This window comes from Equus quagga, chromosome 1 (genome assembly GCF_021613505.1).
Source record: "Equus quagga isolate Etosha38 chromosome 1, UCLA_HA_Equagga_1.0, whole genome shotgun sequence".
Lineage (NCBI taxonomy): Eukaryota > Metazoa > Chordata > Mammalia > Perissodactyla > Equidae > Equus > Equus quagga.
Window position 1 is genome coordinate 60,532,014 of NC_060267.1, and position 27,973 is coordinate 60,559,986.

The following is a 27,973-nucleotide window of genomic DNA, read 5'->3' on the forward strand; positions in this document are numbered from 1 at the left end:
TTGGTTGTAAAAAATCAAATAATTATAATCCTTTGCAATTGTAGAGAGCTTTACTGTTTACCCGGCATTTTCACATGCATCTTTTAATTCATTCACTCACTCACTCAGTCGTCACCAGGAGCCTGGTATGGCAGGCACTGTCTTGAGGCAGGGGTCACAGACACATAGACATCCCTGTGCTGGGTGCTCAAAGTATGTCAGTTGAATGAAACTGCAAAATTCACGCAGCAACTCTGTGAGGGCGGCAGGATGAAGCCCCTGCCCCACTTGCCCTGCGACATGGCTGGGGGTGGCAGCGCCCAGGGCTCTCACTAGCCATCCCCCTGAGCAGTGCCAGCCATAGGAGGCTGCGGTCTTGACACAAGAGGTCTCTGTCTTCCTTTTTTTTTTTTTAAGATTGGCTCCTGAGCTAACATCTGTTGCCAATCTTCTTTTTTTTTCTTCTTCTCCCCAAAGCCCCCTGGTACACAGTCGTATATTCAGTTGTGAGTGCCTCTGACTGTGCTATGTGGGACACCGCCTCAGCGTGGCCTGATGAGCAGTGCCATGTCCGCGCCCAGGATCCGAACCAGTGAAACCCCAGGCCACCAAAGCAGAGCGCACTAACTTAACCACTCGGCCACGGAGCCAGCCCCTCTCTGTCTTCCTTTTGATTGACACATGGGCCAGGCACTTAGAAGGCAACCCAGACCGTCCTGGAAACCCCAACTAGCAACTGTGTCAAGTGAGGATTCAGACTAAGTAACTGCCCTTTCACCTCATCAAAACAGCCATGCAGCCCTTTGGCTTACACACAACAGCTGAACAGCAGCCACCAACACACAGTAGTTCAGTGCAAAGAGCATTAGTTTGGGAGTCAAGAGGTGTAGGTGCTAGTCAGTTACTCTGATTCTAACTCACTGTATGACCTTGGCCAACTCACTTAGCTTCTCTGGGCCTCAGTTATCCCATGTGTATAATAAGGGAAGGATGTCTGTCCTGCCTGCCTGCAGGGCTGTTGTGAAGACCAAAATACAGAATGGTTAAGAAAAAGCTTTGCAAAACATGAAGAGCATGTGTTGTAGATTAAAATCTTCTGAGTGTTTATTACCGTGTAACATGCCACCCAACCCCAAACGGCCTGAACTTGCCAGCCAGGCTCCAGTGACAGAAGACAACAGCCAGGCTTTCAGATGGATTTAAATGGGCCTCACATGCCACCGGGCTGTGCCTCTCGAGCCCCTCTGGGGCCTTAGGCTCTGTGGACTGAATGCCCACACTGCTGGCAGACCACCACCTTTCCGAGATGACGGGGGTCCCTGCCTGCCCCAGGGACTCTGCCTGCTTTGCCGTGCAGCCTCTGAAAACCACAGCCACCGCGCAGCACATGCTCTCTACAATCTGTCACCCCATGTGCACCCATCAAATTCTTCAGTGACCAAAAAGAATCAGTGGATGTAACAGCCCCCGTTCACAAATTCCCAGTCACACTGTTATTTAGGGCTGAACTTGTTTCTTAAAAGGCAGTTCTAATTAGAGTGACATTTTGTCCACTGTGGTTCTTAGTTATGAAAATAATGAGCTATGAAATTCCAATTTATTGTTGACAACTTAAACGGCCAGGCACCGGAGCGGCGCGTAACTTCCGAGTGCCTCTCCACCTAGTGACAAATCTATTCTGGGCCACGGGAGGCTGCTGCTGGGCCTGGGAGGGTCCCTGTCCCCTTCAGCCTCCAGGGGAGATTGGAGTGCTCTGGGGGACCAGAACACGAGGACCCAGCATCTGGATGTCCCCTCAGAGGAGGGCTCAGCATCGTGCCCTGAGAAGATTTCAAATAACAAGCAAAATGTCGGCTCAGCAACAATGTCTCAGCAAAAACAAAGGAAGGGCCTTCTTTTTCTCTCTCTCTCCCTCGGTACAATGAAGAGGCTTCCCCAGAACATACCTAAGATCCATTCAGCTCTAGAAGCCTGACACTGAGACAGTCTAAAATATTTCTTTTCTCTCTCTCTCCTTCTCTCTCCTTCAATCTTGTCTTCATTTCTCTTTCTGTTTCTTTTTTTTTTATCATTCTCTTTTCCCTTTGTCTTCTTTTTTCTCTTTCTCTTTTCTCTATCCGCCTCTCTTCTATTTTTCTTCTTCTACTCTCGCTCCTATCCTCTCGCCAAACCACTATCTCACAAGAGCACCATGCTGATGTCCTGCCTTCGTCCCTGAACCCCCACTGGGGCTCACTGGCTGCTGAGCGCTAACAGAAGTGGAGCTCACAGCCTCCACGGAGAAGATGGCCCCACGATGGGCAGGAGGATGAGGAATAAACACAGGGACCAAGGTCCCTAAAGGGGCTGACAGACCTCTGGCCCTGAAACTTCTTCCCCTAGCTTCCAGCAAGCCTCCCCAAGGTTAGAAACTGTCGCTCCAGGGCTGGCCCCGTGGCCGAGTGGTTAAGTTCATGTGCTCTGCTGCAGGCGGCCCAGTGTTTCGTTGGTTCGAATCCTGGGCGTGGACATGGCACTGCTCATCAAACCACCATGAGGCAGCGTCCCACATGCCACAACTAGAAGGACCCACAACGAAGAATATACAACTAGGTACTGGGGGGTTTTGGGGGAAAAAGGAAGAAAATAAAATCTTTAAAAAAAAAAAAAACTGTCGCTCCCTTCATCTGAAAGAATTTCTTAAATTTCAGCAGATAGAAGGGAAAGAGCACCAGAAAGTCATGCAGTGACTGACATACTTCAAAACCAGTATTTTTGATTCAGGCATCCATTCTCAAACCATAATGCGAGCCACAGGACAAAGGTTGCTTTCTGACCCAGGGAGAGGAATCCTGAGAAAGCATCAAACAGCTAAAGCTGAGAATGCTTCTGGCTGCCGGAGCAGACCTATAACAACTTCCCTGAAACAAACCTGTGGCTTGAGTTTGGGGTGAGGTGAGACGCATGTGGTCTGGGAGGCCTTTGGGCCTCTTCCCAGCCAAGCGCAGACTGGTCGCATGGACCGAGGTCAGTTACTTTGCCTTTCTAGGTTTGTTTCCTCGTCTCAGAACTCGCTTCCCTGGGTCATGCTGAGGCTCCCCCAGGAGCGCTAACACGCTGCCCAGCCCTCTGGGAGAAACAGCATGTTGGTACTTTGCTTGCAGCAAATTACCAGGTCAAGTGGCAACTTTCAAATGTCAGATTTGAGTTCATGTTTGTTTGTTTGGGGTTTTTTTTCTTCCCTAATTTAATATATACTTAGGATGCCCATCACTACGAAGGAAACAAAACATACAGAAGGGAAATATGGCAGCCGATGATAACCCAAAACTGAAAATGACAGCTGACTTTTAAAAATGGAGTGTGCTTTTTGCAAACGTTGAAATGAAACATCGAACTCCGGTTACATGACCTTATACCTTGCGGATTCTCCATCCAGGCCTGCCCAAGCCCTTGGCTCACCCAAGATGTGTAGCACAAATTCCCAAGAACCTCTTACTCGGGTTCTTTGGAATAATTTGCCAGGCTTTCAGAAGACAGGTCATCCCTCCCGACTCAGGCACCTTGTTCCACATGTCACTTGATACAGGGTGACTTTGAATTGAATGGCCTCAAAAGGGCTTTGCAAACTCTAAAGTGCTGTGCATGTGGAGTGAAGTGCCACTGTGACTCTCACTATGACACTGGCACATCGGACAGAGGCCGGGTTGTGTTTGAGTTCATTATTTGAAAAGCCAAGGGGAGCCTGGAGCCCCTGCCTTTACCTGCCAAGGATTTTGCTGACACAACCATGGCTGACTCGAAGCTGCCTGGAGATGTCGCAGGGCCTGACACCTTGATGAGCAAGTTCCACTATCCTCTGTCGGACTACATCCGGGAGTGGCCGTCCGTTCACAAAAACCCCCCCAAGCTGATTCACTCCTCCATGTCCTGAAACAGATCAGAAACAAAAGGCAAGGAAAAGAGCAGTTAGAACCAGTCACACAGCGGGAGCGCCTGAGAGCCCCAGGGCCTCTCTGATGGGAAACGACCGCAGGCCGGATGCGCCGGGCCTGGAGTCAGCTGGTGCGGGCTACATGAGCACCTCAGACTGCTTTCAAAAATTAATCTTAGCCTTTGTCCATCTTCGCCGGGTCAGTTGGGCTATTGACAGCAAGCATCCCGATACTGTTTCCTTTAGTTGCTAGCATTTTCCTTGTAATTTTTTTTAACAGTGGAATATGCAAAGATTTCAATCAATACTAGGGACACAACTTACTACATACATGATGCTCAGGTCTAAGGAAGATCCTGGGGAGAAAATACGTTTAAAAATACATTAAATTTAAAGAGATTTTTAGAAATAAAACTCTTTCCTTTTAACAAACCCTTTAAATGTGAAAAGGATGGAGCCGGCCTGGTGGTATAGTGATTAAGTTCGCATGCTCTGCTTCAGCAGCCCAGGGTTCATGGGTTTGGATCCCAGGCACGGACCTACACACAGCTCATCAAGCCATGCTGTGGCAGCATCCCACATACAAAATGGAGGAAGATGGGCACAGATGTTAGCTCAGCGACAATCTTCTTCAAGCAAAAAGAGTAAGATTGATAATGGATGTTAGCTTAGGGCTAGTCTTCCTCACACACACACAAAAAATGAGATGGACTATTTCAATAAACCTAGATCTCAAAAAAAATGTTTTTTTAAATCAACAGTCTGACTCAAGGGCTAAAGACTTAAAAATTTTTTAAATAGTGTCTGCAGAGCACAGAGAGAAAATCCAACCACGGCCTTGACAAAAACACAGTTTTTAAGAAAGTGAGGCTTATAATCTCAATAAAGGGGGAAAAAAAACAAATTAACAAAAAAGGTGAGGCTGACATGCAGACTAGACACTGCACCCTCTCGGAGCACACAAAAGAAATGGGTCAGAGGATGACATCGCACTCTACTGCATCAGGATCTGTTGTAAGAGTTTCCCTGGAATTTTTGGAGGGTTTTGCAATTGACAAGCAGCTGTAAGTTAGTCCAGGGGAAATAAAGAAGCCAGAGAAGGCTTCTGAGTCCCAGGTTTTACAAAGACTCTGGATGGATTTTAAGAGGAATCCAGGAAAGAATCTCGCCTCTCTGACATCACAGTCCAGCTGGAGGGAAACAGGGATCCCAGTAACTGGAAGAGCCACCCCAGGAAACACAGAGTGATCCCATGTAGCAACATCACCGATCTTGTAGTTGTTAATCAGCCACTAACTAACACCGCTGAGGACTGTCAAAGCTGAAAGCCAAGTCCAAGCCTTTACCAATGCTGCTGGCAGCCCAGAGGCCAAGGAGGGGGCAGTCTCCTCTTAAGTGGGACTTGCCCGAGACTGGACTATACCAGGGGCCAGGGCGTCTCAGAGGCCACACTCACACACACACACGCATACACACACTCCAACTCTAAAACACAAAATAGCCCCCTCCTCTCAGCCATTCCTTCTCAGCACTCAACGACTATCCAGGTTCATGAACAGTACCTGAAATGGAGGGGAAAAAAACACCCGTAACATAACCTATTTCCTAAAAACTGCCAAAGCAATTCACTGATGTTTCCCATGAGAGTCCAAATTGAACATTTCTCAAAATGTCCAGGCTCAGGCTGATTTCAAGGACAAACACGATTTCATATACAACAACAGCACTTAATTCTGGTTCTAAGCTGAATTTCTCTCGGGTTTTCAAAGTGAGCTTTAATCGCCTTTGATTGTTCTAAAACACTCCAGACATGACAAGAAGGAAAACCATCCTGAATTGAGTTTTGCAGTTAGGAACGCGACTGCACTGTCACCTAAAACAGAAAGACTGCAGCCGCCCCGGCCGAGGGCCTTAAGAAGGCTTTGTTCTGGGGTTGGGAGCACCTAATAAAAAAGGGTTGTACGGATCTTTCAAAAACAGGCTGGAATTAAGGACAAAATAAATTCAAAACTGGTACAAGCTCATCTGAGACGACAAAAAGGAAGCTAAAAGCTCCCAGCACACTTTTCAGATAACCTGTTGGTCTAGGCATTGAGGCCCATGCACACTAGCCTGTTCCCCATACCACTGGCAATTTAAACTTTCTGCTCAAAACATAGTGGCAACCTTCAGAGGACTTAAGTTCCACGAGTAGTCCTGTAGGACATCTGTGAGCTTTTGGAACCATCTGTATCATGAAAAAAACCCCAAGCCAAGGGTCAGACACTCTACGTGAGAGCAGGTCCCAAAACCCGTTACCCTTGACCACAAAGGCTAGGCCACCAATGTTCTTCCAGACTCTGATCCACATGTCCACAGCTGACACCAGACCCAGGATGCCCTGGGAGCCCCTCGCCCCCCTCAACGTCCTGGCAAGGCCCCGGACCAACTTGGCCCTTTCTGCCTCCGTCACAGTCCTGTTCAATAGAGCATTTAGAGGCGGGTGGGCCAGTGATTTTAAACTATAGTCGAGAAGGCAATGTCTCCCACTTACCCTGAGACTAGAAAGAAGTGAAACCTGGAAGCTGAGAGAGGGGAGGCAGGACAGGAAAAGAAATAGGGAAAAGAGACCTGTGAGGGGAAGGTGCAGAGGGGGAGCTAAACGAGACAGACAGCAAGGAGAGAGAGCCTGGAAGGGAAGCCTCCGGTGAGGAACCAAGAGGAGGAGAAAAAAGAATGGACCAGCCAGAACAGGCAAAGAAAAGAAAGGTGAGTGTGGTGTACAGTGGGAGGCAAGAAGATGAGAAGAGAAAATGGAGGAAGCCCAGTATGAGGGCATGTGGAGGACAGGGGACTTCTGTGGATGGGGACCTTTGTTGGCTGGGACCCCAGCTCCAGCCCTACATCTCTTCAGAGAACCCAAGTCCCAGCCTATACTTCCTATGGACTCCAGCTGGGTGAGCACTCAGCCCATGGGGGCTGCTGGGGGGAGACACGACTCAGCTACACTTCTCAGGGTCAAACAGAATTTACAGAGACACTGACAAGAAGACAGATGCAAACAAATCAAGGCAAAGACCAGGAAACAGACACACAGATACAAGGGAAACACAACCGAGCCCCAGAGGGCAGACAGAACAGGATTTGGAGGAGGGTAGAGGGAGAAGGATTGAATTGCAGATGCCCCTGGGGCCTTCGTGGCTCTGGTCTGTAAGGGGCTGGCCTCCACAGATGCTCCTCGGGCCCTGATAAGGACGTGCCGCCCACCAGGAGCCCTGTCCACACCCCAAAGACCATGGCCGGGCAAAGGTCTTAGGGAGAGGGTCTCTGCTGACTCAGCAGCAGATTGAACACCAGGACACACAGAGTCATTGTAATTCCTCCTAGTGGCACTGAAGAGGATGAATGAAAGGACACATAGACATGCAAACAGAAATACAGGGAAAGGGCAGGGATGAAATCTCCTTAACAGACTCTCTGACAGACAGGTGCTGACGCACATGGACAGTTGGGCCATGGATACAGATATAGTTAAACCAGACAGAGAGAGCGCCTTACACAGGTGTGTACCCACCCAGACAGTACACTGCCCTCCCTCCAGAATCCAAGTCCCTCTTCCTCCCCTTCTGTGAATCCTCGAAGACCCAAGAACCAGCTCCAGCTTTGCCCATGTGAACTTCCTGTCAGTCCTTTTGTCCCTCTGACTGCAATATCATACTCTGTAAAATGGGTGTAGCTGAAGGTTTAGAAGATACTCAGGTAGGAGACTGGCTATAAAAGTGCTTTAAAACTGGTAACCACACCTGGGGGAGGAAAACATCTGGGGAGGGGGTGGGAGGCCAGTGCGCTGATGAAAATGATGAGTCTGAAATAGGGAGTGGGGGAAGGGAAACTCAGAAGCCCATTTCCTGGCAGTGCCTGCCCCTCCTCCCAACACCACTGTCCCACAAGAGCTGTCCTGCTCAAACGGGGGCAAGTAAGGGGCAGAAACTGACCAGGGCCAGAATCAAAGATGAGGAGGTGGGACTTGGTCTGAGCCCCTACTACCCAGGTGACCTCTCAGAATCTACCATACAACTGGCCCCCCATCACCAACAAATTGGGGCCCCAGAGCAGGCCTGCATTGTGCAAGCAAATAGCTTTGGGAGTCAGAACCAAGGGCACTTCCAGAAAAGCTAGCTCTGGAAGCTAGGCTGGCTGGGGCCCAGCCCCCACCGAGCTGCCGGGGAGAATGAAAATGGGAGGAGGGAGCGCTTCTCTAGGAGGAGGCAGATGAAGGCCAGGACAAGGAGAGACAGAGACACAGGCATTAGTAGTCGGCTAACCAGCACCTGGAAGGAGCTGCCGTCTGCACCCTCATGCACAGCCGAGAGACCACCGGGTCTGATGCTATCTCCCCGAGGGCCCCAGCACGACCTCCGGCCGCTGGGTTCTGCACAGAAGGAGGCAGTGAGGGTCTGTGGATTCCCGCCAGCGAGAAGAGAAGTGCAGGGGCCAGCCCTCCCCATTTTGTACCCCAGTCGCTCCTTGGCTGAGCTAAGGGTTTGCCCGTCTCTCAGAGTATCGACCCCAACTCGTTTGTTTCCTGTCTCACTCTGCGAGATCAGAGCTTCCCCCGAGCCCGGCTCAGGTCTGCACAGGAGACGGCTACCCGGGGCGCTGGGGTCACTATGGACTGGAAACCGTTTTGGCACAGGCCCCAAACGGTGAGGAATCGTTTGGGCTGGGACTCGAGTAAGCAGCTTCTCCGGGTAAATCTCCCCACCGCTTTGGTAGATTACCTCGGACTCGGGAAATTGACACAAAGAGAAACTGACCTGCCTGCAGCCAGCCCCGGCAGCCTAGATCAGCATTTCCTTGCCTAACAGACCACTCGCCCTCCGGGGCAGAAAGGGACATATTCGCACAGGAAAGCTCGCCTTCTCTCCAGCCGGGTCTCTGTTGCCTTTGTTAAATAGGGGACCCAGGGCTGGGTGAGCGGGATCCTGGGCTGAGAGGAACCTAGCTTGGGGCGGGGGGGCGCTCTCAGCCCGGGAGGAACGCCCTGACCTGCGGCTCGTCGGGACCCGAGCTGGGTACCCGGCTGGATGCCGCCAAAGCCTGGCGGCTTGCTCCGGCCCAGCTCTGCAGCGGCAAAGAGAAACACGATTCGTTCCACTTGGAATTTCCTCGAAATCTCCGAATCCAATCCGGCGTTAACTCACCGTGAGGGGAGCGCTCATCTCACTGGAGGCTGTGTTAATGGGTGATCTGGCAGATCCCAGCGGGCCAGGCAGCTGAACTGGCTTCCCCGCTCCCAAAACGACCCTTCCCGTCTCCTACACACTCGGCGTCTTTCAGAAGGCGGGGGGCGCCTGGATGGTGACTAATTGGCTTCTACTTCTTGATTTTTTTTTTTAAGGGAGAACGATCATGAGGGAAGCGTCCTGTAGAGAAGGACTTGATGGTGTCTTAAGGATCTCTGTATGAACTGGCTGCTTCTAAGCAGAATCTCAGCTCAGGGACCACTATTTCGTTTATTTTTCAAATCCCACTCCTCCACTCGAGGACGCCTTTAGAGTTCTGGACCTGGTGTCTCACTTGCTCTCAATCTCTTCCTCCACATACACAAGCACACAGGCACTGGTCGGGGTCCCACTACCCCTCCAAGCACTAGTCTTGTTCAGCCTCACTGCTGAAAAAGGTGCCATCGGGGTTGGGTTGTGGGGCTGTATGAGACCCAAATTGACCTCTCCCTACAACTTCGTGCCCTCCAACTAGCCTGGCCAGAGCCCTCTCCTGGTCCCAGCCAGGATTCTCCTGGCACACTGAGATGTCGCTGCCAGAGCCCACCAAAGGCTGCAGCTCGCTGCCTGCAATACGTGTTGCTGGAGGCGGGATTCCCGGTGCCCAGTGCTGCGGCCCGGGATGCCAGGCACTTGTTCCACATGCCCTGCCCTGGGAGACCTGCGCTCTGCAAACTTGACTGTGCAGCTACAGAAGTCCTGGGTCCTCCCGGCCTTAGTACCTGCCCCGCGGTCCGGCATCCCCAACCCGTCCCGGCCAGGGAGTGAGAGAAGCGAGCTCGCCGCCTACTTACTATGCATGGATGCAAACGGGTCGTGCTTACAGTGTATTTCCATCGGGGCGCTCCAGACTGCAGGCCGGCCCACGCCGCCGCCTCCCGGCGCCAGGGGGCTGCCCAGTGGGGCTGGGGAGCCGCGCCGTCAGGCCAGGCACTGTAAGAGCTGGGCTCAGAAAATGCCGCTGGAGCTTTGGGGCCTCTCTCAGAGCCTCCCGGCCGGAGACCGCCGATTGCTGCGCCTGGAGGCAGGAACGGCGTTACTGCAGTCCGGCTGCCAGCGGGCGCCCAACTCCTGGTGGCTTCCCTCCTGGGCTGGCTCAGGCGGCGGCTCCGGACCCTTCTCGGGGTAGCTGCGGGCAAGGCGCGCGCAGCCTCGGGGGCATAGCGTAGAGGCCCGGTTCCGGGACGGCTAGGAGTCCCCGGCCTCCGGTAGGAGCGGCTTGGAGGAGGCCTGCGGGACACGCAGCCCTTGGCTCACTCGGGGCGCAGCGAGGCCCGCGGGCTGCCAGGCTGGTTCCGCGGCCTCACTGCCTCTGGAGTCTCCTCGACCTCTCGGTCTACCCGGATCCTTTCTCTCTCTGCTTCCCTGAGTCTCTGCGCCTCGCACTTGCCACCTCAGCCTCTCTCCACCCGGCTCTCCGACGTCTCGAACGAAGTTGCAAAGAACTTCCTCTCCGGCCGTGCTGGGGCCCCGGCGGTTTCGGAGACGCTTCCGCCGCTGACTCTGGGGCCGAGACTCCAGAGGCCCCGGGAGCTTGCAGCCCTCACGCCCGGGACCCGCTATCTTCAAAGTTCCCGCGGGCCCCGCTGCTCCCCCATCGCTGTGACCAGGATGGGGACAACAGCGACGGTCTCTTCCTCGCCTGAGTATCTGCCTCGCGCCCACCAACTCTTCGAGCCCCGCTGCCCTCTCTCGGGGGTCTGGTTCGACTGTCAGCTGCCTCTTCCAGGACGGCCGCCTCGCCTGCCCCAGGCGTGGAGCGAGGGACAGAGGAGAGAGCCGAAGGTCCCTTCCACCAAGGCCGCCGGGACTGCCGGTGCTGAGATGGAGTCGCTGTCGGCTTTGACTGCCCGCGCTTCCGCCGCCGCCGCCGGCGCTAGCCCTCCGCCTGCTCGGCGCGCACAGTGCGCCACCGCGCCGCCCCGGAGCCGCTTTCAGGACCCGCTGCGTGTGGACAGCGCCGCCCGGGGCTCAGCCTCCCTCCGGGCGGGGGCGGGGGCGGGGCGGGGACTAACCTGCCAATCACGCTTCATCAAGCCAATCAGAGCGGAGGCAGCCGGCCCTGGCCCGAGACACCGCTCCATTGGCCGAACAACCGGCGGGCTCCGCCTGATTAGCCGATACCTGAGCAATGGGAGAGAATGGGGGGCGTGGCCCAGGCGGCGGCGCCACGTTCATTGACAAACGCGCGGGGCGAAGGCCTAGTGGAGCGCGGAGGGAGGAGGGGGAAGGGGATCCACGCAGCGTGGAGAGTCCCGCAGCAGGTCCCGCGGGAGCCTGGCCTCCTCGCAGCGGCGTAGGGACCGTGGGACGTCCTGAGGGATTGGGGGCAGCCGAGGCGGGGGTGGAGGGTGAGAGTGGGGGGATAGTCTCCAGAAAACACACACACACACACCCCCGATGTTGGAGGAAAGCAAGGAACGCAGTAGAGATCTATCAGACCCGCGATGGACTCGTAGTGTGCGCACATCTGCCTCATTGTGGCCTCAGTTTCCTCATCTGTAAAATGGGCAGAGTTGGCATACTTCGACTTTAATGAAGACTCGTTCCAGCGGAAACATTTCATAATTTTATCAAGCGCCTACTATGCCGATGCTGCCTCCTCCTCGTCCACCCCGCTCCCTCATTTTACCAGTAGGGCCCCCAATTCTGAGCTAACCACAGGCAGAGACATTGAGGAGAAAGAACTCTCACACTCCTTTAAAGCTAATAACCAGGGTGTCCTGGGGGAGGGGGCTATCTGAGGCTTGGACCAGGCTGCCTAAGCCCTGAGCCCTGAGCCTCTCTTTCCAGCCTCAGACCAGGAGCTGCCAGAAGCTCTGGAGGCTAGTGATGCGCATAGTGAAGGCTTCCGTTCGCAGAGGCAATTCTGCATCCGGTGCAAGGCCTCTTGGGAACTAAGTGAACCCAGTCGCGTCCGTGCTAATGAGGGTGCCTGAAGTGGGCAGTGGGCGGGCCGGCAGGCGGGCGTGTTCTATCTGCAAGGGCCGCGCAAAGCCGCTCCAGGCGTGCTAGCACGCTGCAGCTTTCAGCTATCGAGTAAATCCGACCTTCCCACTCCAGGGGAAGTTCTTGTCGCTTTTAAGACAAAACGGATGGATTTCTAGAAGAACTCTCCTTCTCCTGGTCCAGAAGAGTAGGATCTTTGACCAGCGAGTTTCAGTTTCTGGGGGGAGTGAGGCCCTGGGACCACAATCAAATGAACTGGACTTTGAAAAGGAGGCATGTGGCAGCCATTCTACACCAGGTGACGATAGTACTGTGAGCACCTGCACGTGCAAGAGCCCAGCCCCGGCAGAGACGCTGAAGACTCCCCTGCCCCAGCAGCTCGTGGTAGTGATCCCAAGACCCACCGTTTTGAATTCATAATTGATGATCCTCTAATATTAAACATAAATCCACCAAAACAAGGGTCTGAAACGCCTGCTCCAGACCTGGATTTGTAAGGAGGACAGAGCCCAAGTTGACTCTAGGAGGACCGCTGGGTCTTTCTCTGCTTCAGTCTCCCCTGTCTCTACTTCTGTCCCATTTTTCACACCCCTACACTGGGTCGGCCGTCGGACCCACCTTCTGTTCCTGTCCCAGACCCAGCTGCCCCAGAACGGTCGATAAGCTTCCGCCTCTGATACCGTCCCCACCCTCTACGGGGCACAGCTGCGGAAAACGGCCCCTGGCCGGCCTCTGGGGGCCCAGAAGGTTGCAGTGTGCACTGGGGTGGGGTGGCTGCGGTCTCTCTCCTTTGTCTGGAACCCTGCCTGTCCGGATATTCGCCCCCTAGGAAGATGGCAACCTTGGGAGAGGGACCAGGATGAGTTGGGGTTCCCGCGTTCGCTCTACCGGTGGCGCATAGTGGATCGGAAGTGACTAGAATTGGATGTGGCGGCTCTGAGTTCCCACGGGAGAGGCGGGAGTGTGGGGACACCTGAGGGACCCAGCCAGTGACATCTCTACCTCAAACCCCACGCTCGTTGAGTTCAGGCCTAGAAACTCAGATTCTAAAGTCTTAGACCTAAAAGGACCCTGAGGCTATGCTTTCCCCATTTTACAGATGCGGAACCTGAGGCCGAGGAGGCGGGATGCACTTGTCCAAGGTCACATAGCAAGTCCGGGCCAGAAGATAGGCTGTGGCCTGGGAATCTCTTTCGCAGAAGGACCACTCTCAGGATGGTGGAGAGGTGTTTTTTTTGGTGGTGGTGGGCGGGGGCCGGGGGTGCGACCAAATCAAGAGACCTAGCGAGGATATGCCAACACAAACTGATTTTCCGTCCCATACCGGTGAGGCTTGGACACAATGCCCGGAGCACTGCCGGCTGGGATGGAACCGCAGACAAAACCTAGACAGGAACAGCTCGGATTCCCATTTCAGACAGAAGGCGTTCGGCTTCAGGGCGGCGTTGGGCTGCCCAACGTGTGCCGGAGAGCAGCCCCTTTGCGGTCCGCGGAGCAGAGGGGGTCCCCTCTGTGTGGGGGTCATCCACCGCCACCCGAGCGGCCGGCCTCCGGGAACTTCTAACGCCAAGAGGTGCCACCAGACCCGATATCCTGGCCACCCAGCCCAGTCTTACAGCCACCAAACAGCGGCCCAGAGAAGTTCTGTGACTAGCCCGAGATTACACAGCGATTCCCTGACGGAGCTGGTCTTCTGCACCTCAGTCCTGTCCCTGGAAGCCCACGAGCCCACGAGTCTGGGTCCAAGAGAGAGACTAGCGGGCCTCGCGGTGCGCCACAGTCGCGGGGGTGCGTTCTCCCCGCAGTACGACTTTGGGCCGGGCCCTGTGCTAAGCGCTGGAGGCGGGAGACGGGAAAAGAAACCATCCCGGAAGAAACTCGATTTACGTAAATCGAATTGCCTTTGAAAGTTTTGCTATTGAAAGAAAGCCCACTTGAGAACGTTTGAGAAGTCAAAACACCTTCCGAGGACGTCCCCTCGGTCTTCAGACACAAACCTGGCATTACCCGGAACACACCGCCTCCCCGCCTCCCTTCCTCTCCCCCAGTCCGCCCGTCCAGCGCCGGCGGCGTCAGGGCCAGGGGCTGCCGGAGCGCTCTGTGGGCCTGAGACCAGCTCCCAAAGCCCAGGTCCAGCCCATTTCCCTGCTCTTGCTTCGGGCAAAGCGAGGCCTGCAGGGTTCAGATTGGCTGCTCAGTTCAGGACAGTCCGAGATGCTGCTGTCCCGCTAGCTGGCTGGTCTCTAACCCACATTTCAAAAGCATCAAAGAGACCCGAGGTTACGCAGCTAATCCGGTCAGAGCGACTCCTGCGTGACTCCTGTGCCTGGAGCAGGGGTTTGCTCTGCCTCGCCCAGGTCTGTTTGTAGGAATTGTTGAAGTGGATGAAAAAAGGGGAGAATTAACCAGATTTTTCAAGAACTGTGTAAACTGCCTTTGTCAGGATTTGTTCTCTTTACCAGCGAACCCTGAAGGCCAGGGGCTCTGGGACTACCTTTCTCACTCCCAAAGACTTGGGGGGCGGGGCTCAGCTTCCCCTCGTGTGGAATGGGGAGAAGAACCCCTGGGAGGAGGCTTCCCGAGGTTTTGAAGGACAGAGACCCATGGATGGGGAGTATTGTCATCACTGGGCCAAACTCAGTCCAAAGCTGGCGGACTGGGTGCCAAGGTCCACCAGGCAGCTTCCAGCTTGTCCTGGGCTCCCTGGCCTCAGGCGCTTCATCCCCACCTCAGCAAGCTTGTCCCATAGCAGTTTTTCCCCAAGGGGCCTCTGGAGGCTGGGACTCTGTCTCCTCCCCCAGCAGGAATGAGAGGTCAAAGGGCAGAGAAGTGGCCTTCCAGTCCTCCTCCTTCCACACCTCCTGCTGTGTGATCTCAGACAAGCCCCGTCCCTCTCTGGACCTCAGTTTTCCCTTTCTGGTACCACAACGAAGAGGCTAGACAAGAGGATCCTTAAGTGGCTCCCTGCTCAGGGCTGACCCTACCCGATTTTAGAGGTAGAAGGGCATATACTCCTTCCCCATTCTCCAGATGGGGAAACCGAGGTCAAGAGAAGGAATGGGATACAGTCCTACAGGAAGGAAAGGGGGGTCAAGCGGCCCATAAAAGGCCTCGAAGTTGCGAGGGGGAGAAACCCATGCAAAAACCCAAAACCAGACCTGGATGCCGCCAGCCTGGCCAGCTCCTCAGCTCTCTCCTCTTCCCCAGCCGGGCCCAGTCTGGTGCAGAAAGGCAGAAGTCAGTGTCACCTGAGAGGTCTTGTCGGCCCTTTCCCAGCAGGCTGCCTTTACCGAAATCCAGTGGGAAGTAGGGGCGTGGCTCTCCAGATTTTTAAACTCTGGCCAACCTGGGGCCCCCCAGCCCCACCCAGGCCCGCCTGGCTGAGGAATGAAATGCTTTATTGATTAAACGATTATTCAGGCGATTGAACTAATCAAAGAGCCCATCGACCGCGTGAATTACATTCTTCGCAGACAGCTTGTCAGCAGAGGCAGCCGGGCCAGGCACGCAGACCCTCTCCCAGACAAGCCTCTGACCACTCCCAACACATACACAACACCTAGCCCCTGACACCTCTGGGAGGCCTACTTACTAAGGGACCCACCAGGGGGAGGGGGAGAGTTGGGGTGAGGCAGAGGGGGGGTTCCGGGTTCCCTTTCCTGCACCCTCTCCCTGGGGAATCCTCTTCAATTCCACGCCTCTCAGATTTCTACCCTCACTTCTCTCCAGTCTCGATTTTGGAAACACATCTACGCCCATGGAGTTGTCCTGGGTTTGGGGTGTAAGTCTACCCTTCTCTCTCTGCTTTTTCATCTGTATTTAGGGCCAACGTGGAAGGTGCGCTCACAGATCCACAGGGATAGAGAAGGGGAGTTCTTGCCAGGGCCAGGGGTGTGTCTGGGTAGGGGTTAACACACTTGGCCCAGTGAGTAAGAGACTTGCACCTGGGCTTTTACCTCAGGACAGTCAGAGGCCTCCTGCTGCCTGCCACCTCCTCTCAAACACAAACACACCCTGCTACCCACTGCCCAGGCCTGGGCAGGGACAGCAGGCCCTCTGCCAGGAAGGCCTGTGTACGTACAGACAGCAGAGCAGGAAGCCCAGGCTAGGCACACACGTCCTCCCACTTGTGCTCTCCTCCATTGGAGCGGCACCCACAAGATAAAGCCTGAGCACACAGTATACACACACACACACACACACACACACACACACACACCCAGTGTCAGAGGCTTGTCTAGGTGAAAGCGAAGGCTGGCAGGGGGTCCCCAGAAATGTCACAACTAGCCTATAGGCTAGGCTGCCCCCTCGCACCTGCCAAGGTTGTACCTGCCACGGGAGACCCTTTAATACAAATGGTAGACCCAACAGTGCCCACAGGGCGAAACGGCGGACACTACACACTGAGGGGCTGCACACCCAGGATTCACACCTCCAATCCTGGTTCTCCCAACAGAACGTGACCTGAGCCTGACTGTTCACAGGCTTAGCACAGCAGACCCCCACAGCCCCGACACCCATCTCTATGCCTAGAGGCACCGACTGTTGTGTACATCAGCTTCTACACAGTGAACAGCTGTTGACATCCAAAAATGGAAGGGTCAGTGTAACCATCTCACTCTCCCTTCCAAAATCACTTGGAATATGACAGGTGAACACAGACCCTTAAAGGAGTGGATTTACACTCAGACACTTATCCAAATTATAATATACTATGCCACTCATAGATACACATTTTGGATGTGACAAAGAACAGTACCCAGGAAAACCAACTCATAAACACAGTAACACGCTCATGAATATAAAGATACACACAGGCACACAAACTCTTGGATGCACACTCAGACACTTAGAAATACATATACAGGGACACACAAACTCACAGCCATTCATGCCCACTCTGAGCCCCTATGTAAACACACAGACCCAAACAAACTTTCAGACTCCCGGATAGACACTCGAATAAACATTCAGAAATAGAGAAAAACATAGGCAAAATCGCAGACACTTGGACTGATGGAGAAGTGTGTGCAAAGACATACAAACGCGCCACAGACACGCAGTCAATCCCTGCGAAAATGCAGCGCCCCTCCGCCCCCCAGGGCCGACGTGCGTGGGGACCAGCGCCGCCTGGGTCCCAGAGTTCGCACCCCTGGAGCCCGAATCGTCCTACCTGTCCTGCCGGTCCGAGGAGTCGGGTAAGTTTTCTCTAAATCCATTTTGATTTTTCAGAACTTGATGGAATGGACAGGGAAAAAAAGTTTCCACTTTTTGTGCTTTTTTTTTTTTTTTTTTTTTTTTTTTTGGTGCCAGGGGCCGCTCACAGGTCGGAATAATTCAAGCCTTCCGCTCCCCCGCCGAGCTGGGGTAGCTGATCACTGAGCTGAAACTAAACGTTTTAGGTGGAAAAAAAGCATCCGAAGGCACCGTGAAATGATTAAGGAACTAAAGAGCTTCTCGCCATGTGAGATCATGTCCTGTTCTCGCCAACATCACAAGATGTCCCCAGACACGCCGCGCCCCCAGCGTGCCGCCCCGCACTGCCGGCCCGAGACGGGAAAGGGTGTCCGCGCTGTGCGGCCGGGCCTGCTCAGCGGGCCGGACGAGGCGGGCCGGGCCGGGCCGGGCCGGAGCCGCGCGCGAGGCCGGGAGAGCAGCAGTGCCGCCGCCGCGCCGCCCTGGACTTTTATAGGGGGGGGGGGGGGAGGGAAGGAAGGCTCAGACGGAGCCGGGCACTAGCCCGCGCGCCTACGGGAAGGGGCCGACCGAAGGCGAGCCGGGAGCCCCGGCCTCGGGGCCGCACCCTCTCCAAACCCCTGCGTCTTGGAGCCGCCGCCGTCTGCGCGGGGCCAGTGACCCCTCTACGGGCAAACCCCGCGGCGTAGGCGGGCGCAGGCCGGGTTTGTTTTTAAAGAAATTACCACTCTACCAAGCAGGTGCTTCTGGAGGGGATGCAAAGGCAGGCAGTGTCGCCAGGCATGGAGGGGGCGTTCCGGTTTCCTCAGATTCACCCCTAGGGCGGCGCCCGCCCCCAGAGCTCCCAGCCACTCCACCCCCACCCCAAGTTGCAGCTCTGATGCTATTGCTGGGTCCCTGACTCCAGGGCAGTTCCAAAACCCTCAAGTCCCCAGGTCCTACTCGGCCTCCTGGTCCCAGAGCCCCTCCTCACACCATGTCCCCTTCTGGCCCGGAGCACAGAGGTTACGCTGTGAAATGCTGGGGATAAAATCCAGGCCTCCGCTTTGGAGCACTGGGCTGCACAGAACCATCTCAGGAGGTCCTGGAAACAGGCGTGAGTCCCAGACACCTTACCCCGGCCCATAAATGGAATCTGTTTGCCCTCAAGCCCCGAATTGTGGCGGCGTCCCCAAAGCCCAGGACTTGATTCCAGAGGCAAAGTCAGCCCGAGAAAGAGCCTGCAGAGTGTGGCACGGCCCGCCCGCTCCCTTCAGCCCAGGCTCAGGACTTCCCTCACCTTCCCCCTCCCCGGTCCCGAGTCCAGCTGCTCGGCTCGGCCGCTGGAAGCCCGTGGGGCCTCGCTGCGGGGTGGTCCTAGGGGCAAGGTTCTCCCGGGCGGGGGAGTGCTCCGCAGGAGGACTCTCGGCCTGCCGGACAATGGCAGTTTCGGAAAGGGAATCGTCCTCAGCGAGAGTGTTGTTTGTTTTTTGGAGGGGGTGGTCACGAGGCTGGGCCGCAACCGAGGGGGAAGAGCCCAGAGCTCGAGGAAGGGGGGTGGGGGCAGCGGGAACCGGACTTCGCTTATCCGCTGAGCGGATTTCGCCACAATCGGAACCCGGGCTGTGGATTCCCGGGCAGCCCCCCCACCAAATAATCTGCGCAGCCCCCCTGCGCCGCCGCCCCCTGCAGCTGCGGGTCCGATCCCTGCCCCGGCGGTTTGATTTGGGGCCGTCTCCGAGCGCCGGGCTCCCTCCCTCCGCAGCTCGGCCCCAGCCCCGCTTCCCGCCTCCCGCCCGGCCCGCGCGGGGAGGCTGCGCCGAAGAGGAGCGGCCTGCCGGCCCGGGAGATCAAACGCCCTCCCGGAATTGACATTTCACCCCGGGCTGGGGGCGGGAGTTGTTCGGGCTTTTTTTTTTTTTTTTCTATTTAGAGGGTTTGTTTTGTTTGTGTTTGTTTTCAGTGAGTTTTCTTGTCATTATCTGTGAGAGAGTCTTTTGTTTCGGGTGTTTTGCGTGTTGTTTTGCGTGGATTTCATTTTAGCAGGTTTTGCTCTGTGAGTCTTGGTCTTTTGGGCGGGTTTTGTTTTCTGTCTTGTGTGTTTTGATTTTGTGTGTGTTTTGTACTTTGTTCTTGTAGGTTATCTTTTTGTGTGTCCTCTGGAAGGCTGTTCCTTCTGCGCGGTGTTTTGATTTTGAATTAGTGGGTGTCGTTGGTGTGTCTTGCGTTAGGTGAATTTTGTGTCTATCTGTGTTTGGTTTTCTTCGATTTTGATTTTGTTTTTAGGAGCCGCGCGTTTGGATGGGGGTTTTGGTTTATGTTTTCGTGTGTTGGCTTTAGTGTTTGTGTTGTGGGATGCTTTGGTGTGTGTTTTGGCTTTGTGAGGCTTGTGGATTACGGAGGGGACGCTGGCCACCGCTCCGTCCCTGTCCGCACGCGGGAAGGGCAGAGGATTGGGCCAAGCATCACGAATGGTGGGCTCCCCGTGCTCCGAAACACCGGACCCCGCGCGGCGCGTGGTTCTCTTCGCGCTCCAGACCAACGTGCGCTCCCGAGGGGGCGCCCGCCCCTAGTCACAACCCCGAGGGTCTGTGGCGCCAGTGCCTGGGTCAGAATTCACAGAGCCCCTCCTCGCGGCGTACCCGGCCGAACCGCTGTCCCTTTGCCCACTCTGTCCGCTGTGGGTCGAACTCCCCTTGAGCCTGGCCAGCGTGCTTCGGACCTCCCCGACTCCCGCAGCGCTGGACCGAGGGACAGCTCCCCGCCACCGAGCAGGTGTTGAACCTCTTCGGAGGACACGGAATTGATGCTACGGCCCTAGAGATACCCGGCAAGGGGTAGGGATGAGCGGAGTCTAGACCAGATCGGCGTCTGAACCCCGGAAAAATCCTCCATCTCACTTGCCCGCAGCCCTAGGATCCTAGAAAAGCCAACAACGCTCAGCTTTCAGTTTGAAGAGCCTGCGTTGCTTTGCGACCATAGACACATAAATCCACACTCGAACACACGCATACACAGCTAGAGAGCGGGAGAGAGCGAGTCGGCGCGTTGGTAGCCGCGGCCTGCATGGCGGAACCAGCGCTGGCACCAGCTCAAGGGGAAGCCAAACTGTAGTGACCGGAAATGTTCCAAGGACAGAATATGGCATTCTTTCTGACCACGTTGCCAGAATTTCTCCAACCTCGATACATCTGGATTTGTTTAATGCTACACCAGGGAGAAAAAGAGAGGCAAATTTAGAGAGACATGCTGGCTAAGCCGGCAAGGAAATGCGGGGAGACTCTTTAGAGAAAGAATGGAGAGGAAGAGACAAGACCATGGGGAAAGGCAGTTTAGAGGCCCAGGAAACGGGCTGGTGCGGAGGCTCCTCCAGCCCCGCGCGCTCTGGCATTCTGTGAGAGGGAGAACGCAGAAACAGAGAACAGAGAGCGACAGGAAAGGAGCCGCAGAAGGGGTTGGCCTGGGCGTGCTGCGTGCGAGCATCCCTCCAGCCACGACGCTGCGGTCTAGGGAGCGGGAGGCCGACTCCGGAGGCCAGGAGCCTGCTTAGTCGGGCTCTTCCACTCGGCCAGGAAACACCCGAGGACTCCAGGGCTTGTGGAGCCGGGACTGAGGCTTGGCTCGGACCCAGTGCCCCCGGGGACCCCGAGCCCGGAATCCAGCAAAGGTTGGGCCACCGCGGTCCGCCGCTGGGCCTTCTTCAGTGCGAGTCCTGGGAGAAGCCAGCGGGGAAGACTCAGGCCCTGGGGGTCTGGGTTGGAGCCCGCACTGAGGGTGGGTGGGAGCCGACGTCCAGGCGAGAGGCGAGGAGGAGGCCCCGCCCTAAGCTGGGGGCCCAGTTCTGGGAGCGGCTGAGGCCGCAGCTGGACTCGCAGGATTCGGGGTGCGCGCAGCTCGCACGTGGCACGGCACCTTCGGCAGGCGGCGCCCCTAATTCCCAGCCCCGCCCCGCTTCGTTTGCCGGGCCTGGATGGTGTCAGGATTGACGGTGGACGTCGAGTCGCCGCGAGTAGATTCCTCGCGGTGTAAGCTTGGGGCTTGCCTAGGGGCGGCGCTTGGGTGGATGCGGGCGCCTCTCCGCTGGCAACTCCCCGGGCGCAGAGCGCAGAAAGTGCGCAACGCAGGCCAGTAGTCGCCGCAGGCTTTCAAGCGGCGCCCGCGGTGGAAAGGGGATGAGGAATGGTTTGGGTCAAAGCACCCATTTCTGCTACCAGTGGGGTCCTCCGCGCGTAGAGGGCTTCGAGCTGTCTGGCTGCTGGCTCGCTGGGGCACCCCGTACTAGCGGCTCGCCACTCAGAAACACTCGAGTAGCGCTGAAAACACGGTGGGGCTGTGTTCGGGGAACCTGGTGCTGGTGGTGGGTTATTGCTGCTGTTGTTTTCCTTTACTGCTTTTCTTGCTTTAATTAAAAGTATTCTTGAGAGAAGCCTCAAAGAGTGCAGACCTGGGTCGTTTGGATGGGTTCATTTCAACTCAAATTCTGTAATTCAATTCAGTTCCACGACTGGTTTCCAGCGCACAGGTCCACATGGCAGACGTCAAGCGAGTGCCGTATACAAGTGCGCACAGACGCGACTTGAAGGCAACTCTCGGAGAATTTTGAGATAAAATTCAGTCTCCTGGAGTTACATTCGCAATATATGAATATGGAAAACAGGCAGTCAGGTGTATTTAGAATTTGCCAACACGTCCCACAATCCGCTATTACCTAAGAATCCGAAACGGGACATTGAAAAGATTTACTGGCGTTCTGATTGTTTAATACTGAAGACAAGTGTAAATCAGTTTATTTCTTCTTATAATTGCTTTTAAATTTAACAATACCATAATTTGTAAGTAGTTAAATCATATTTTGCTAAAGAAAGTTTAGGGTGTTTTATTTCTATGAGTGTTTACACGATGAACTGTTAGGGATCCCCACCCGTTTTTCTTCTGATATTTCTCCGTGTAATGTGAGCTTTAAATATTCATGCTTCAGCCCAGACCCGCATTTATTTAATATGTTTTGAACTAATAACATTTTAATGTGATATAATTTGATTCCATGAAGTATTGGAACACAAAGAAGCCTGCTTCACAAGCGATTTGAGCGGTGCACAGGTGAAACGATTCTTAGTTTTTGGACGACGCGGATCAGAACGTTAAACGGAAGCGAAGCGCGCCTGTAAGTAGGCCCCTTAATGTTCTCGCTGACTTCATTCTCCACTTATCTGTAATAACTTCAGAGCTGCGGCAGAGGATCACGGCAGGAGTGGGGCGCTTTCCCTGGAGCCTGTAGTGTGACCTTGCAAATCGCCAAGTGAATTCCTCAGTCTCTTGGCAGGTCATGGATTCATTCTTACTTTTTCTTTTGAGCGGAAGTCCTAAGGGGAGGAGAGGGGACTGCAGGATATAGTCTGGATTTGAGAACATGCCTGAAATAAAACTGTGCTCTAGAAATCTTTCAGATTTGCTGCTGATTACCTAATTTTACCACTTGACCAGCTATTTGCTGGTAGCTTCCTCCAGGACCCAGCCCAGAGTAAGATGGAAAAGAGGAGCTGGGCTTGGGTCCAAAGGGCCTTTGAGGGGGGCCCTTCAGCCAGCCTGAGCGTCTGGCATCACCAGAGACACCTTGCAAAGTGCTTACCTTCTCCTTGGCTTTGTACTGGAGGTGGAGGCCAGCCCTTCAGACACTGAATGCCAATCGACTAAAAAATTGTCAAAAAAAGAAAAATTAAAGATGTCCCCTAATTTATTTTCAGCCAGATGAAAGCAATTTGGCATACCAAGTTGGTAAGAAGAGCTCATGAATATAGAATAAGAAAGTCGTTTCCCCCTAAATCGTGAAAATATTTCTAATGAGAAATCATGACACTATATTCCCCTCATAAACTCGTAAGTATCTACTTCTCACACAAGGAAACTAACAATCCACTATAACTTAAGAATCCGAAATGGGACATTGAAAAGATTGGGGGTCTAGGACAAAGTATTCATACTGAAAGAATCATACTAAATTATTCATACTAAAATGCTGCTAAAATGTCAATAAAAGCAATTTTTAGGATAAAGTGTTGAACAATTTTCGGCAGAGATCTTTATACATTCTCCCAGAAAAAAGAATTCAGGGCTATCTATTCAGCTTTGTATTTACAGCATGTGTTTGTATGTGTGTGCGTGGTTCTGCAGAGGTGGCTGAGAGCTCACAGAAGGGCTTCTTGTTAGGCACAAATTCTTACAAACAAGGTGTGAGATGGAAACAGTTTGGTGAATTGAAAGGGGGGCAATTTTTTCCTAGTTAGGTACAGCAGTTGGCGTCTCATTTCTCATGCAGTTTGCGTGTAGACTCTGTACCCCATGAAGTGACAAAAGAGAATTAGGCTGGGATGAAAACCGGCTGGTGCCTGCACGCGGTGCCTCAAGGCGCTCCTCTGGATCCACGTTCCTGGTGCTGTGGGGAGTTCGCTGCCTCTAAACCAGGCCTGACCTTTTGTCTTTTGACCTCTGGTGCATGAAATTAGGTAGCAAAAGAAAATGCGAAGAAAAGGATACAAAAACATGGAGAAACAGCCCTCCTGGACAATAGTCGTTGTATCAGATCATAGCGGAGCTGCCCCGCACAGCCCGAGGCACTTGTTCGTAAGGCTTCGGTCTTCCTGGCCACTGGCGTTCCTGTTCTCCTTTGTGGGCGATCTGTATTTGTTGGGGGAGGGATTAAGCGCTCTTTTAAATTAAGCTCAGCGCTGGGTTTTGTCCCCGCTCCTTTCATCAAAGCCCATTTAGTGAGCGCTGGGTTCCTCCATTTCCTCTGAGGCCCTCAGTGCAGGCCGGGAGCCCTGGTTGCGCCAGGCCAGCCAGGGCAGCTTCAGAGACCCAGAAGAAAGCTCTCTTCTGGCCACCCAGGCGGAAGCTGGTTCCAGGGGGAGCAGCGTGCTGCCCTGTCCAGAAGGGCCGCAGACTCCAAGTGAATAGCCCTCCACTCTTTCTCCTCAACCAGAGGGGGAATCTGTTGCCTGAAGTACTGGGGTTCCTTGCCCCCTCAGCCTAATGGGCCAGCCCAGTGCCCTCCACTGTCACAAATGCCAGGAAGGAGGGCAAGAATGTCTACAGAGAAGCCCTCAGTGTCTCCACCCAGCAGACATTTGATCCTCACAGCCACCCTGGGAAGGAGCACACAGCCCTATGTCAGGGGCCAGGGCATAATGTCACTTGAGCCCAGGCCTTGTCCCGAAGAGATAGACCTCTACTTGGCCCACGAGAGTGTGAGGATGGGTGTAAGCTAGGGGGCTGCTGGAGAACCCAGCAGGCTGGTCAAGGCAGACTCTGGCAAGGGGCAGGGCAGAGGAGACCTCTGGAGGTCTAGACGAGTGTTGAAGGGCTAGCAGGACTTTGCTACAGCAATAAGGACATCAGGAGCTTGATTAATATTCCCATTCTGCAGACGAGATTACTGGATATCAACAAATAAGCAAAATGCTATGGAAAGAGCTGACCAAGAGCTTTTGGGGGTGGTAGGAACAGCATATGCTTCTGAGGGAAGGAATTCACAGTGGTTTGGCGAGTGGAGCAAAGTAAAGAGGACCGATAAGGTGGGCAAGCCCATGCCACATCTCCCTTCAGATTGCCAGAGCAGCAGCTGCACATATTTGCCCCTTAACAGATGGAGTGAATGGACCCTAAGGGCCAAAGGGAGAGATAAAGGGAAGGCCCTAGGACCAACAGAGAGAAACACAGGAAAGCTTAATTCCTTTTTCCCAATTCCTTAATTCCTTTTTCCTTTTTCTAATCAGTTTTCCACTTTCTTTCCTGGGAAGTTTGCAAAGTCCATCAAAAACCTCAGGCTGGGAAAAAAAAGAAACCAACATCCCTTCATCCTGGAATGCTCCTCATGCACCTTAGTAAATCCTCCCGGGCTGTGGGAGGCCGTCACAGAGCTACCGCCGGTGCCGCCACTCACTGCTCAGGCCGCACAGCCCTGAGCCCCCCCATTCCTGTTGCCCTCTGCGTTGGTGGTAGAGTATTCGTGTCCACTTCTCCCCACTCCTCCTCGTCCATCCGTTCCGTGGGCAGGGCTCCACCTTCGGGATCTCAGCTCTTCCCGCAGTCAGTCATTCTGTTCCTTTACAGCAGTAGCTGCTAAACTTCAGTGTGAGAGGAGCCAAATGCGGATCCCTGGGCCCCAAGTCTGGAAAGCCTCACTTAGTGTATGGGACAAATGGCTAATTTCCCCGTGTGAGTCAGGTATGGGAAACACTAGCTCCAAAGCTTTTCCAGGGCAAGGACCAAACTGCTGTGACTCACTCACTCCCGCCCCCTCACCAGGTCTACAGCTGTCGAACACTGAGAGCTTGCGGCCTGTCAGGCTGGCAGCACCTTAATCTCAAAAGTATCATCAACCCTCTTATTAAACCATTCCCAGTGTGCCCCAAAAGGACCAAAGAACCCTCTTTCTCCTGCTCCCACTTTAATTCAGCTCCGTTCAGCAAAGAGGGCCCCGTGTGTAGTCGTGCAGGGAGCTGACTGTCCTGCCCTCCACTTGCTTGTGGTCAGGTCAGAGAAAGAAGCCTAGAGTGTAGCGCAGAACCTGATGGGGCTTGTAATTAGAAACAGTTAGGGAAGTGAAGGAGGAGCCCTGAAATTCATGCAGATTTCTTGAAGGAAGTGGTATTTGATCTAAGCTTGGAAGACGGAGTTGGAAAAGGAGGGGAGAAGGGAGCCACAGGCCAAGGGTTCAGTATGATCAATGGCTTAAAGGTAGAAAATCCTTGGCCTGTTTAGGAACTGGCAGAGCAGGAGGATAGAGTGTCCCCTGGTGATGATCCTGGGCCCAGCTGAGTCCCAGGGAGATAGAGTAAGAATTGTGTTAGAGCAATCTTACGGTCTGGCCCACTCAGCCACCTCTCCCAGGTGGCACCCAGGGGAACAGCGGAACTTCCTTCTGAGCTATGCAAGGCCTCTTTCTTGAGCCCTCTGGCTGAGCAGAGGTCACTGCCACCTGCTTTTGTGTCTGCATTATGCCTACGGTCACTCCAAGAATGAGCATATCGGGCTCCCTCTGGGTCCCACACCTCTGCTCTGCTTTTGTCACAGTCTTGTAGCAATTTGTCCTCTTGCCTTTCTCTGATGAGAGCAGGGACAGCAATCCATCTCTGCAACCGCAGAACAGCGTAGGACTTGCACATAAGCTGGTCGTTTGAGAGTCTGATGAGTGAATAAATGTGGCGAGGGAGAGCCTCTCTGGGCTGTTCCTCTGCAGCCTGTGACTCTAGCTCCTGCTTCCCTACATGCGAGCAGTATGACTCTACCTCCCCGCCCGCAATGTGCTAACCTATGTAATGGGGATATTAATTGCCACCCACCCGACTCACCTCTCTGGGCTGTTGTGAAGACCAGGTGATATAGCAGCTGAACACTTGCTTCCTGAAGCATTGTTAGGATGGGCTTAGATTCCCCAATGCTGTCTAAAGAAAATCTTTTTTAGTTGACTAAATGTATTTCTCCTTTGATAGAGGAGCCGATGGCCCCGCGTTTGACAGTTGCTATGAGTGAAGGTTTGTATAGGAAGAAGCCGACAGTACTCATGTGTTGAAAAATTGTCTGGTTCTTTTTAAAGTACTCTTTGTCAGCACTGAAAGAGAGAAAGCAAAGAACAAAAAATTCAACTCAAGCACATCTGAGAGCCGCAGGTTAACGGCTGTCACAATACTGCTGCTAACCTTCTGAAAAGACAACGTCGGACCTGGAGTCGCCAGGAAAACACAGCTGGGCAAGACTGAAGGAGGGAGAAAACCTCAGGTCCTGGAGGGAAAACGAAAGGACATGATTGCAGTCAATAGTGCGTTAATGAGGTGGACTCTACTGTACACATACATACACCCACACACACACACACCCTATACATTGTAGAGAGAATTTCACTCGGTGGGAAAGAAGGCTCAGAAAGATGAGTTCATAAGTCGTGAGTTCTGTCTGATTCTCCACCAACCCCTAACCCCAGGAGTCTTCCAGTGGGCATTCTCTTCAGAGAAAAACTAGAATAGATCAGAGCCTCTAAGATGGTACAACCAGTAGCTTATCAATTAAGGTATTGCTAATTAAGTAATAATAAATCAGTAAATAGTTCATTGATAGCACAGGGATTTGGGACAGTGAGCCTCATTAAATTGTATGAGCTGTATCAAGGCAGCCTCTTTACAGCATCCCAGGAAAAAGTCACTCAGCCTGAGCTTGAATACCTCCAGGGACAGTGAGCTCACTAGCCCCTTTTGGAATTGGTATTATGGAATGGCTGCCAGACAGTCCTTTCCCACACTGAGCACACGTTGGCGTCCATGTTGCTTTTCTCCACTGGTCCTAGTTCTGCCATTTGAGGGTCATTATTCCCTCAGGAAGGAACAAACAAGGTGGCACAGTGAAGGTTCCTGTGAAATATCTGCTCAGACAGTGCAAGAGGAGTTTCAGCATCTCCCCTATATCATTGGGCAAGTAATCCCAGCTGCAAGGGGTGGTCTTGGGATGTCAGGTGGGGGAAGCACATTCAAGAGTAAAGCAGGAGCAGAATTATGGGGCTGAGAGTCCAGTCTGCAGGAAATTTCTGGAACCCCTTCCCCATGGGCTACAAATTCCCATATAAATCTATCTTAAAGAACATTACTACAGCCACCACTGTGAAACCATTGTCCCTAACACAGCCCTGGAACGCCATTGACTC

At 53.9% G+C, this 27,973-nt stretch overlaps 1 protein-coding gene across 1 annotated transcript in view; it reads right to left on the reverse strand.

Moving 5' to 3' along the window:
* Positions 1-20,348, reverse strand: part of PAX5 (paired box 5) — a 181,706-nt gene extending 161,358 nt beyond the window's left edge. Inside the window, exons 1-8 of the mRNA XM_046671775.1 lie at positions 20,295-20,348; positions 19,923-20,066; positions 18,581-18,710; positions 10,799-10,899; positions 10,543-10,659; positions 10,197-10,344; positions 8,921-8,995; positions 3,723-3,888 (exon numbers count right to left, since the gene is read on the reverse strand). Of these exons, the coding sequence (XP_046527731.1) occupies positions 3,723-3,888; positions 8,921-8,995; positions 10,197-10,344; positions 10,543-10,659; positions 10,799-10,899; positions 18,581-18,710; positions 19,923-20,066; positions 20,295-20,348 (935 nt within the window). The remainder of the gene's footprint in view (positions 1-3,722; positions 3,889-8,920; positions 8,996-10,196; positions 10,345-10,542; positions 10,660-10,798; positions 10,900-18,580; positions 18,711-19,922; positions 20,067-20,294) is intronic.
* Between the last annotated feature and the right edge of the window lie 7,625 nt (positions 20,349-27,973).